This window comes from Electrophorus electricus, chromosome 17, assembly GCF_013358815.1.
Source record: "Electrophorus electricus isolate fEleEle1 chromosome 17, fEleEle1.pri, whole genome shotgun sequence".
NCBI classification, from domain to species: Eukaryota; Metazoa; Chordata; class Actinopteri; order Gymnotiformes; family Gymnotidae; genus Electrophorus; species Electrophorus electricus.
The window spans coordinates 7,222,217-7,235,325 of record NC_049551.1 but is presented as its reverse complement, the minus strand read 5'-3'; the positions used below and the strand labels follow the sequence as shown (position 1 = coordinate 7,235,325).

The 13,109-nt window shown below is 45.0% G+C and overlaps 1 protein-coding gene across 1 annotated transcript in view; it reads right to left on the bottom strand.

Annotated features, from left to right (window-relative positions):
- The window catches only part of mtus2a (microtubule associated tumor suppressor candidate 2a), a 49,044-nt gene that overhangs the window by 8,518 nt on the left and 27,417 nt on the right, over positions 1-13,109 (bottom strand). The window contains 3 exon segments of the mRNA XM_027016128.2: positions 61-159; positions 2,341-2,484; positions 12,554-12,763. Coding sequence (XP_026871929.2) covers positions 61-159; positions 2,341-2,484; positions 12,554-12,763 — 453 coding nt within the window.

Below are 13,109 nucleotides of genomic sequence, written 5' to 3'. Positions count from 1 at the left end.
CGCTCTGTAGGACAGGGAGAAGGTGAGGGACGAGAAGACCAGGGCTGACAGGGCTCTCACCTGGTGACTGGGGTTTAGGCGTCACGACAGCCAGCCGCTTTGGGGACGAGAGTGCAGAACGAGGGCCATCAGATCTGTTCTGGGACTCCTTGCGTGAGCCTAACAAACAAAAATACAATATTATTCCATGAATGAACAAAGAGGAGTTTACTGCATGTTTTCAGAATGGCCCACGGAGATGTGCCAGATGGGTAATTTCCAAGAAAACAGCCTGCTCTTTCTTCCTCTCTCTCTTCTTCTCACACTCTCCCTCTGTCTCTCGCCTCTTTTCTGTCCTTTTTGCCATGGTGGCCCTGGCTCCTCGGTCTGCCGATCGATTTCAATACGGTGCAGTCAGGCACTAAATGAGGCAGCAGCAAGGCTCAGCCTAGCTGGAATAAGATTCTGCAACACACACACACACACACACTGCACTCTATTGCATCACCCGTCTATGCTGGTTACACCGATCCCACAGCTGCTTGTCTGTGAAACCTCGTCAGCCTCATCAGCAGTGCGTCCCCAAGGCGAGTCAGCCGCACCAGACCTCAGTCACCACAAGCCCTGAAGAGATTTACTAATGTCACTTTTGCTTATTTTTTAAACAATCTCTTTCCAGGGTTTAGAATGTTTGCCTGCATTCGTCCACCCACCCACCCAGAAACACACAAATGTGCGGAGATTTTGTGGTCCCAAAGTACCTGGTTACGGCTTTGCTATATGGCTAATCTCTGCATGTAGGAGACAGCCAGACAGACCTCCAGGAAATTATCCAAGACACCCAAGGCATGTTCCCTCTTGCATTAGCAGTTAGCATCTCCCTCGCGCCAAAATTCCCAGCACTCGTTCCCACCCGCCAACATCCACAGCACCTGTCCAATCTACAACTCCCCTAAGCCTGTTCCCCCAAAACATCAGCACAACAGAAGCCGCAAGCGGATTGGCATGTGTGCTTGACTATCCGTAGACTGTAGATCCTAGAATATCGGAAGGCTGTATGTTCTTAAAAGTAGGAGCAAATCGTAGCTAGATAGCTATAGCTCTCATTGTCATTAAGCTCCAGGCCTTTCAGTATAAGACCTACAGTGAGTAAAAGAAGCAGGGGCTTTCAAAAGTTCGATGCGATTTTTTGGCATCGCCCACCACTAGCGTTTCCTGCTAAGTTCAGAACTGCAAGCCAGTACTCCCTGCTGGGCTGTGGGCTCTGAGAGCCCTCCCCTTCCCAAGGCTCTGGAGCTCCTGTTTGGCTAAAGCACACTGTAGGCACAGGGAACTGTGCTTAAAGATTAATGGGCTCTACAGTTAGAGTGGCACACAGTTGATAACACTAAAGCACTGCGGCAGGAGTCACATTTTTGCTGCCTGCCTAGAAGAGAGAGGAGAGGAGAGACCCAGAAGCAGCATTACATACTTCTGAATGCGTTTGTTTGTTTTGGATAAAAAACCCAATTCTCCTAACTAGGTTTACTTATCACAACACTCATATTTAAAAAGCATTAAAAAGAAGTCTCCTTTAAGCATAATTACAAAAAGATAAAGTAGTCTCTTGAGCTGAGTGGATGGTGGTTCTTAATTAGTTACAATAACTTCTGGCTTTGTTAAATTAACTGCTGGCTTAGCTGAAGCTTGCATAATGTCATTTATGTGTGTATGTTTATCTGCAACAACATCAACTAAAGAAAGTGCTCTATATGCAGGGACAAGATAAAGTGTGAAAGACTAACAAAGCGCACAAGCACCGATATGGGCAGCAAGCGCAACTAGATTAGCCAGGCAGATGAAATGTATTGGCCTATTTCTGAGCTGCATCCAAGTGGAATTGAACAAGGCCTGGTCTCTGGCTTGCTCATTTGAGATCAACCTCTTTATGCACACTTACATACATTTTGTGCCGATTGTGCAAACGAAAATTAAATAAAAACAATCAGTTTTTAAAGCATAACCAAGGCATGGAGCAAGTTCATCAGTGAAGTAGCATTCTCCACTCAGCAGGTGTGTATTCAACATGTCACTCCACCTGCAGAGACAGCCGGGAGATTAATGACAGTCTAGTCTGGTGGCTGGGGTCCCCCAGGTCACCCTGATTATCCATGCCTGACGAGTCTTCCTCTGTTTGGGACCCAAGGATGATGATGGGCCTCCACTAAAAGCAGCTGCTATGAATCTGAAAGGCTTCTGTCTGGGCAATGGGATATTTCAACCCGCTGTAAACACAGAAGCCCCTCGGAAACACGTTAACCTTCCCACGGCTGCAACTTTCAGGCAGTGCTAGAGCCGTGCCCTGGAGGCCTGAGCGCTTACCCACTGGGGAGGCGGGCGGTGGGGGTAGCAGTGGGCGACGGGCGGGCACGGGTGTGCTCGGCGGCTGGGGGCTGCTGCGCCCGTCCCCACTGGCCGCTGTGATGACCCTGCGGAAGGGGGGGTCATCACTCACACTGCTGGGACCTGGCAGCAAAACAAAGAAACAAACAACCATAAAAATGTTTGGATTATATGTCGCAGTATCAAGGATGAAGAACACTTAATGAAAACAAACATTAAGCCTTTCAACTGTCAGTCAGCAAACGTCATGAGCATTCTTCAGCTGTATAAATGGCCACAAACTAAAGCTCTGGTCATGTACTCTCTGCCTTTTCCTCACTCCGCTCTCAGTACCACACACCCATTCACCGTTAGGACTGTAACTCTAGCATTCCCATAGAGTTCATTTAACCTTCGTCTAAACTGCTCGCTAGCATAGTAGCTGACCTCAAAGCAGTCTTCCTGTCTTGACATCCATCAGCCCCAATGCCTTCTCCAGACCTGACCAGACCTGATACGCTACGCGCTTTTGTTTCAAAGCCCTGTGGGAAGGCCTCTTGCAAGCCTGAGAGAGGCTAGGAGAGCCAACATGTTCGACCGACAGTGAAGCTCTGATATGCACAGTAAAATATGGATGCTGGACCATTCTAAAACACTTTTATATTTGCCATGAGATGATGAATGAAGATAAATTTAAAAAAAAAGTAATAATATAACTGTGATGGTCATAACAATGTGAGTTCTAATGCAAAAAAAATACAGAATACCCAGGACTGAAGTGCGAACATCAGAAAGGAGTTATTGGTGTAAGTTTGGTCTAGCTCACGGACGGAGATCCAGCACTGCAGGGGCTATGGCAGAGTCTCGCTGGCGCACAGCAGGAGATGATTATTAGGTGCAGAAAAGCTTAAGCTTACTTTCTATGGCCGAGCAGAAACCAAAGCGGACTTGTCATTGGGAGATAGAAGAAAAGCCTCATTAAGAACCTGTTAACCCCAGGAAGGCCTCTTGGAGTGAGAACTGTGTCAAACTGGGTTGGCAGCTCAAGCATGTGGTGCTAGTGTTACTTCCACCACTGTTATGGTTCTCCATAATCATCCACATAACCAGTGCATTGACTACTATGTCATTAGCATAAAGCACAGCAAAACTCTGGGCATCACAGGCACGAAAGCAGTGACTGACAGGGCAATTTGGAGTTCCATCTGGTTGGAGGGCATATGGGTTTGACATTCTTTGACAGTCTTCACCCACCAGGAGCTATCTGAAAGACATCGTGTGGAATGCAACTGAAGTTTATAGAGAATGTAATTAGACTTGAGATCAGACAGAAGTTGATTAATTTCCTGTCATCATAGTTTAGAATTATACACTCCTAGTGATGCATATCTAAAGGTTTGGTGATTGTGTGGTGACTAAATTAGTGGCCAGGGGCTTAATGAATGCTGGCATATGTGGAAAAAAGATCCAAAAGATTTCATAATCTCAAGATTCTCTTAATTTCAAGAGCAGAAGAATAAAAGCTTAATTATCACACACACACACACACACACACACACACGCATGCACGCACGCACGCACGCACAAACACACACACACACACACACACAGAGCGAGAGAGCATAGGAGTCCTAATCTATGAGCAAGTCCCTTATGACCCTCTTGCAGAGTTCACTCGTCCCTTGCTGAGAGTATTGTGTACATTTCACCCCAATGAATGCAAATAGAAAACAGATGACATGTTTTCTATTTACATGCACAAATAAATGTGTTGGTTAATAACACGGGTCAGTTGCAACTATCAGCACTTTCTCTTGATGATCTCATATTAAGTGTGTCCAGTGTGACAGGACAAAGGCAAAAATCAAAAGCAAAGGATATTAGGAGAGGCACAGAAAAAGACAAAGAGAGCAAGAAAGGGATAATAAAACAAAGGGAGGATGTGAGTGAGAGAGAGAGAGAGAGAGAGAGAGAGAGAGAGACAGAGAGTCCCAGAGGCAAAGGCAGAGATGGGAAGAACAATAAAAGAAAGGAGACAGAGAATTAGATGGAGAAACTGCTGCTGAGGAACGGGAGGACAGATGAGACTCACTGAAGGACTGAGCAGACTGGAAGCGAGCAATGAAAAACAAGCCTAGAAACCCAGCCTGGGAGATGCACAAACAGGGAGGGAAATATGGGGCACACTAATGTTTCTCTTCCACAGCAGGGGTCCGGCCTGACAGGCACCACCCTAAGGAATGAGCTGCCATGCATTATTAAGTACGCAATGGCAGGCTGCTGCCCACCTCGAAACCAAGGAACATGGCAGGACAGTGAGCACTATGCGGAGGTGGGCATGTCCCGCCTCGGCCAGGCCGCCATGTGCTTGCACGTGGCAACCTCAGACTCTGCAAACAACGTTGCTTCCACTGGCTTCAAGATATTCACAAACTATATCCTTTCCCTTTCAGTCTGAACACTATGTTGCTCCCTAGACTGTCCATGTTTCAATCTCAAATAACTGATGCAATGAAACAGTGAAAAGTGGATGGTTCGTCTTACAAGACTCCAAAAGGGGGAATGAATGGAAATGAAAAACAGAAAGTTACACTCTTCATCAACATTATTGAATCCACAGCTGATTAATTTTACCTACTCTGGAAACCAATTTAAAATGAGCAAACAAAAAGTGTCCATAAATAGGAAAGACAACATTAAAACGGCTCTTACAGGGTGTACCGAATTGCTTTTGGTAAAAGCACTCTAATCCACTCAGCAACATTCAGTTGGTTCTATTCAGCAACATAGTAAATGGTGACATATGATCCAAAAAGCAATTAAATCTGCAAGCAAGCAATCAATTCTGTCCTACAGATATACCACAGTCGAACAAAAGTCAAACACATACAGCGCCACATCTCGCACTCCTCAGAGACATGGCAGGTGGAATGAAAGTGTCGATGAACATGAGAAAAAAACCCAACAGCGGAGATAATGCATGTGCATCCGGACAAATGGGAGTCCAGGCCAGAGCCGGAACCAGGTTTGAGGAAGCAGAGCCGCGGGAGGCTTTGGAGCGGTGGTGGCAAATGGAATTCCACAGACAGAGAAACGGAGGCCAGGGGGTCAGAGGTATGGAATGGCCCGGACATAATGGCCCAGCAGGGTGCTGTCACACCGAGGCATGCACGCGCAGTCCGTATGCCCCCCCGGGCCCTGTCATTAAAAAAAATACATTTCCCCCAGCAGCTAAGCATAAGGCAAGCTAATAGGGCCTGGAAACCAAACAGTTTTTAAAAGTAAATGAATAGCTAGTTGCCTTTTAGGTGTAGGACACCCCTCACATTATGTCAGCTTGTCGAAATGACCAGAGATGTTGCTATACAGAGAAAATAAGGAAGAGAGAGAGGGTGGTTAAGCTGTAGTGCTGGGGGGAGGGTTTAGAAAAATCTAATCTCATGTGTACTCTCTTATTCAACTCTCTCTCTCTCTCTCTCTCTCTCTTTCTCTCACTCTGTCTTTCTCAGGAAGGCTGAGAGAACCTTAAGCCTTCCAGTTGTGGGGGAGAAGCCCATCTGAAACAAGGGAGTGCCAGCAGGGTCAGCCTTTCAGCAGAAGTGTAAATGTGTATGTGTGTGTACGTGTGTGTGTGTGTGTGTGTGTGTGGGTGGTGTGTGCGTGCATGTGTGTGTGTGTGTGTGTGTGTGTGTGTGGGTTGTGTGGGAGGGGTGTTTGCCTTTTTAGCACACGAATCCATCAAGGCTCAAAGGAAGGCTGGGATTAAACCCTGTGGAGTAATTGGGTCTTTCTGCAGTTCACACAACAGAGTACCTAACCGTGCCAGGAAGATCCTCCACTGTCAAGGAGGGCATGTCCGTCTCTGGCCGGGACAGGGTCAGTTATTGTCACTGTTGATGCTTATTGACCACTAGTGGAAAGAAATTATTTGCTCTGCCTTGTCTGAAAGTTAAAACAAACAAAAAAAGCCAGCAGGGGCTTTAATCATAGCACAGGGGTTGGAGTTCCACACTCCTGAGAGCTGAAACCCACATTTTGACCTCAGATGCTGATTGGATCTCATGAGAGATGGGTAAGCCAACACACACACACACCCACACCCACACACATATACATGTAGAGAGCGAGAGAAAGTGATTTACTTCATGTACCAAATGCAACAGCTCAGAAAGAAGGTGTGAGTCAGCAGCAATCACTGAACAGCCTACCCACACTGTCTGGAGCGAGAAATAGGTCCTAATGAGAAAGACCAAGCGCGAGAGAAAAAGCGACAGAGTGAGAAAAATAGAGATTCTGAAAGAGAGAGAAAGAAAGCAAGAAGGAGGGGCCGTGTCTGTATTACAGGAATTTACTTAAACAACAGCACAGGTAATACTCGACAATTAACTCCACGGAAAATAGCTCAAAAAAGGCACCGTGGCACAAAGCCCACTAAAACGACAGAGGCAGAGATATGACCATAAAATGTTTTATTCCATGTGCGTTCAGACATTTTCTACTGGCTTTCCAAGGGCACATATGTGTACCTATTGTGCATGATATACTAATATTATCGACTAGAAACACTTGATTAAGCTCACAAAATGAAAGTGCTGATCAAATAGATGAAAGCTGGCTTACACTAATGCAGAGAATAGTCGACCGTGTGTGTGTGTGCGTGTGCGCAAGTGTGTGTGTAGCACAGAAATAACCATCTGTTCTCACCAACAAGGATGACTCACAGGACGGTATGAGCGGTGGCATCTGCGCTCTCGCTACAACCACACACACACACACACACACACACACACACACGCTCTCTCTCTCTCATCGCTTTCCATTGCTTGGCACATCCTTTCTGCTCACCGTCTCCCTCGGTCTCCAGCTCTTTCTCTTATCTCTGGTTTCCCAACTCCTTGGCCTCTCATCCACAATTCAGCCTTTTCCTTCTACTCCCTCTTTGAGAGGAGACACAAGCGGCACAGGGATAAATATCCATGGGTTCCTAGTCGAAGCTCTCCAATGGAGCACAGGGCCAAAGGTAGGGGGTGCACATCATAACCGCACACCCATGCTAGACATGGGAAAGAGGATGTGATTAAATGAGACTTGAACCTGAATTTGTCATTGGAGAGCAATCTAAAGGAAACCGCCCAGTGAAGATGTCCATTGCCATAGTTGTCTCTCTGTGGATTACCTTTATGGGCAATGACACAGAGTCCCAAGGAAAGGCGGGTTAATAGATAATCAATATCTCTAAAGTATGACCATTTGACCTGCAGAAATATAAGCGCGTGTACAGATGAAATGTACACAATGGTCCCACCCTACATGCATGCCTGCACAAAAACAGAGCTCTGCCACCTTGACTCAAGGTTAGTCTGTGCCCTAAATGTTTGCGTGCATGAGAGAGAGAGAGAGAGAGAGAGAGAGAGAGAGAGAGAGAGAGAGGATGAGATATAACCACTTCCCTGTGTGTGCTAAAATGAAGAACCTGAGAGACAAATTTTTATGTCTGTACTCATTTCACTCTCTGCTTAGGAAGTCTATATTCTTAGGACAAGGAGAAATGAAGAGTCCCATTAATAACAATCCCGACGAGAGTATTTCAGCGGGTCAGTGCGCTGCTCAATAGACTGTCTAAAATGGCAAAATGGTGCTTTATCATTTCCTGGGGTGTCTGACATTACTATACTATATACCATAACAGCACAAAGGGCACAGCTTACAAGTTTCCATTACATCTTATGAGACTGTAAAGTGCACTGATCTGTCTGAATCTGAGCCAGGACTTCTCTGGGACTACTCCATTAGGCAGGCTCTATGAGGGGTTGTTTAGGGTAAAATCAGTGAAACACTTGCACACATGCACACTAATTGCACAAAAGTATGAAATACTTGTGCATACATATGAAACATTTTCACACAAATAGTGTACTACTTACATTTGCATATGATAATTTACACTTGAATATACACGCACCTGCATTCACTGGTACATAAACATTTAACTATGGTTTAACTATGCTTGTGTGTGGCTGCATGAGTGTGAAATAATGTTCAGTGCGCCCAGAAGTCATTTCACTGATTTCACCCTAAACGGCCCCTCATAAGGCTCCACACGCACACGTGCACACACACTCACACACACACACACACACACACGCACGCACACACACTCACACACAAACACACACACACACACACACACACATGCACACACTCAAACACATATACACACACATGCATGCATGTACAAACACATGTGCATGTACATACAAATACAGACAAATACACACACAGTCAGTCTCTGGTCTCTCCATGTGCAGTACCACTGCAGACAACATCCATTTGCTCACCTCCCTGTCATTTATTTACTCCCATGACATTACACACTGAGCCAAGACAATTGATGCTGAGGTTGTATGATCTTGCAGTGTGTATGTGTGTGTGTGTTATTGAGATAGAAAGAGCTTCCCCCTAATGCAACAAGGTAAGCAATGTTGAGCATGAAGGAGCTTATACTGTAATCCCCTGACAAGCTGAAAAGGGAAATCACATCTAATCAGTTGTGAACACTTGCAAGAAGCTTGAAATGTAGAGAGAGAGGTAGAACATGAGGAAGGATGGCCTGGAGGATCTAAATATATTATATATCTGATACACAGAGAATTTGAGATGATAAAAGAGATTTACAAAAAGCCAAGTAGCAGTGCATAATGTAACCTTCTGCCCGCTGTGTAATAGAACTTGAGCGCATGTGCATACACACACTCAGACACCTGTGCACAGACACACACACATACACACCAAACAGTGTGTATCCTCCACCAGTGTGTAAAAGACACTCTGGCAGTAGCGTTGGTTAAGGTCAAATGACACCGGGGCCTCAGTGAGACTTTGGCTGCAACTTCAAACAGACGGCTGCCTTTCAGAAGAGCAGCTAAATAAGGCCTCCATTAAACAAGCACTCTGCGAGTGTACCCTTAGACCTGCTGGCCCCTGTACTCACCCTCCCCACTACAGAGAGATGGCTAGAGAGAGAGAGAAAGAGAGGGAGAGAGAGTGTGTATATTAGTATGAGAATAAAGAGATGAATGAAAAACGAAGGTTTTCAGTGATCTCCTTTAACAGTATGTTGATTACAGTGTATGATTACATTATCATACAGAGTGCATGATAGTGTAATATTGATCTTAGAACTGTAAAAATGCCACTACTGCAAGAGTATGAACAGATTGCTATTTGCATTAGAATGTAATGGTGGTAACTGTGATACTGGAAGCAAAAAACAGACGATGCTGTTAGCGAAAGTGATTATCCATCATCCATCAACCATCATCAGACGGTTTAAGTGAATTAACATGCTGACGTTAGTAAAAGTGAAATAGTGGTAATGACGTTAGACAAAAGTATGGGAGTTATGATGCCAAAGGAAGAAGGAACAATGGAATAAGGTATGTAACAGCGATGACATGTCCAAGACATTGCCGGAATGGCATGATTCTACTCTACTGCATTTTTAAGCATAAGCCATTCGATTTTTCACACTGTAAAAACTGTAGTACAACTATAAGAACCGGGACGTCAGTTGTCACACATTACACCACAAATAAGGACAATGGACAGCTATCGGTGATCAAGGAAATTTCAATTGCAACTTTATAAAAATGCTTTCTCATATTTCCATATTCTCTTTGATTGTATCCATATTCATTTCTGGCTAGTTTATTCACTCATATTTAAAATCTGCCAGCTGAGTTTAGCTATGTCACCTAATGGTTTAGCTGTTGCTCGCATGCATATATTATGTACTGTAAGTCATATCCTGTAGGTGCATCGGTATGAAAAGTAACTGCATAATTCATAGTGTTATTCATGAATTGTGCATAATTATCAGATTAGTAAGGGATAGATACTTGATAAACAGTGTGCAACAGGCAATTTCAGACACAGCATAGGATGTGATGCTGGTGGATGACAAGCACAGTCATCAAAACACAGAGCAGCACCAGGGCCAGTAGGCCTCGCCCTTCGCTATCAGGTCCAGCCCCCATGCCAGCAACTCCCAGCCCACCCTCTGATGTCTGATCTGCAGAGAGATAAAAAGAAACACTTTTATCTTAATCTGGCAACCCAGGTTTTCTCTGTCTTGTGTGTGACATATCATCAGAGTGCAGTGAGCTGGACCAATGGTCTGCTGAGGTTTTCCATCGAGACATAAGGCTTTGTTTCTTCTAAAAGAGCAAAGTGCTAGATCAACACCTAAAAGGAAAGGGGACAGCAATACCGAGTAGGGTCTCTGTCTTATAGAACCTCAGACAGTAACGACAGCTGAATCAATCTGACTGCCTCAGCCATCGTAATCCACAACTCTCCCATTCGAATCAATTTAGCCAATTACAAGAAGGCCCACTTCTATTGGTTAGGCCTCGCAAATCAATTGGGTTTCAGTGAGTCTCAGACACTGGCACTCCCTAGAGACTGCTGGGTCTGCAGAAGAATCAATATTTTGCACCATTACATGCTACGTTCCTTCATTTTGGGAGGCTCCACAAATGCTCCTGTTTGCTTTTGGGGACAGGTAGACTGAACACTGTGATGGACTCAGGAGAAGTAACCTCTATAAATGTAGAAATCACTGTATACAACACACTCACCTACACACAATTACCATTTGAATTAATGGTCAGCAGCTCAGGCGCCTGCCGGCTGACGGAACAGGAGGGTAGGCTTGGATCAGATCATAGGTTAGGTTGGGTCATAGGTTTGGATCAGGTGAAAGATCAGGTTATACACGTCCAAAGCTATGCAGCCTTATATTTTTTATTATTTAACAATGCAAGTGTTGCCAGTTTTATGCTTATAATTTGTATTATTATAGAATTAAGCTCATTCTTATTGGATCCTTATTTATTTGGATCATTTAGATCAATATTTGCTATTATAGCTTTTTTTTTTTAATCTAATTGTAATAGCCATGAGCAGAAAAGCTGGCCTGTACGCCAGTCGAATACTTTTCAAGGTCTTGATGTTGAACACTGCCCACTGAGTGTGACGTCCACAAGTGACATTTAATTGCTTTTTCCTGGTGCTGTCCACCTGCATGGCCTATCGATATAAACAGTGGAAATTTCTCAGTCATTTGAACCTCCAGCCAGTTGGCATAATTAGCATCTGCCACCCATCACTGGTCCTAACATGCAATCAGGAGGGTGACTCATTTACCCTTAAGCAAACAGCAGACAAACAGCACAGAAGGTACCCACCCCATATACGTACAAGATATACATTACAGTATGCTGTCTGTAATGGTGGCAGATTTTATAGAGCTTCAGTGATAACAAGCATTATCAAATCTATGAACTATAGAATTTGACATTTTTTTTAAAAGTTGCGTGATTTCTTTCAGTTAACCTAAACTGACGTTAGGCAACTTGGAGTTCCAAGATGTCCCTATTCTCCACTTCAGAACAGCTATATATAATGAAGACCAAGTATAGTAACTGTTCATAAGCAATCAAGAAAACGTCATTCAAAATGAAGGACAAATCAGGCACTGCATATGTTCTTTACCTACTATTTCTGTCTCTGACACCTTATCCAACAATTTCTCACACACATACACACACGCACACACACACACACGCGCACACGCACACATGCAGATGCACACACGCACACAATCTCTCATACCCCCATGCATACGTTTACACCTCTCACTTTCACTTTTTCTCACGTTCATGCTGTCTCTCTCTCTCTCTCTCACACCCTCTCTGTCTCTCACTCTCTTTCTCTCTCTCACTCCCTCTCTTTCGCTCTGTATTGGGAGTGCTAAGGGATTTCTTGTCCTGGGAGACTTTCTGCTAGAGATGATTATGATGTAACTCAGCCCATGACTCGTGCAGTAGAACCGCGGAGAGAAATCGGCGTCAGCTGTAACTGGGGGAAGATGTAGTAGCACTTCTTATATAGGTCGTATTGAAAACGCACGCCATGCACATGACCCACACTTCCTCCACACCGGCCAGAGAAGTGCAGCTCCTGAAGAGGCCGTCCGGCAGGCTGGAGCTACACTGGATTACCACATAATCATTCACCACGTATATTTGAGCTATTAAGCAAATTGCATATATTGTAAAATATTTGCAAAGATTCAGGTTTGTAGGAGATTTGTGCGTGTATATGTGTGTGTGTGTGTGTGTGTGTGTGTGTGTGTGTCTCAGTAACGTACGATACTGCTCCGGTCTGGAGGGGTCACTGCGGATGCTGTCAGCAGAGTGGTTGCTGGAGACGGAGGACACACTGGAGCTGCGGACGAAGCCGAAGGCGGCAAGGCGGCCCGGGGGCAGGCGGGAGTAGCCAGGGGGCCGCAGACCAGACACAGACGCCTTGGGCAGCAGGGACTTGGCAGCCAGCCCTGCCGCTGATGGTCTCTTCTGGTCTGAAAGAGGGGATGGCGAAGGTCAGAAAGCGTGCAACTAACAACTGCAGAACAACTCTCATTTGTGTATGTGTGTGTGTTTGCACAGACTGGAGTAAGCTCCTTTTGTTTTCTGGTCTCCTTTGAAGACTTGCAACCTATTAACATGTGTTGTGAAGTGCAGAGGCATCACTGCTCCTGCGTTTTATTCACCTTTCAAGAAAGCTATTTTAAGTGATTTTCTGCAGATCTGTGATTTCAGTGGCGACACACTGCAGCAAAACTTTAGGGAGCTGTAGTGCCAGTTCAGCTCTAATTTTTTGATTCAGCTGATTGGACATGAGGCCCTAGCGTAGCCAGGCCTGCT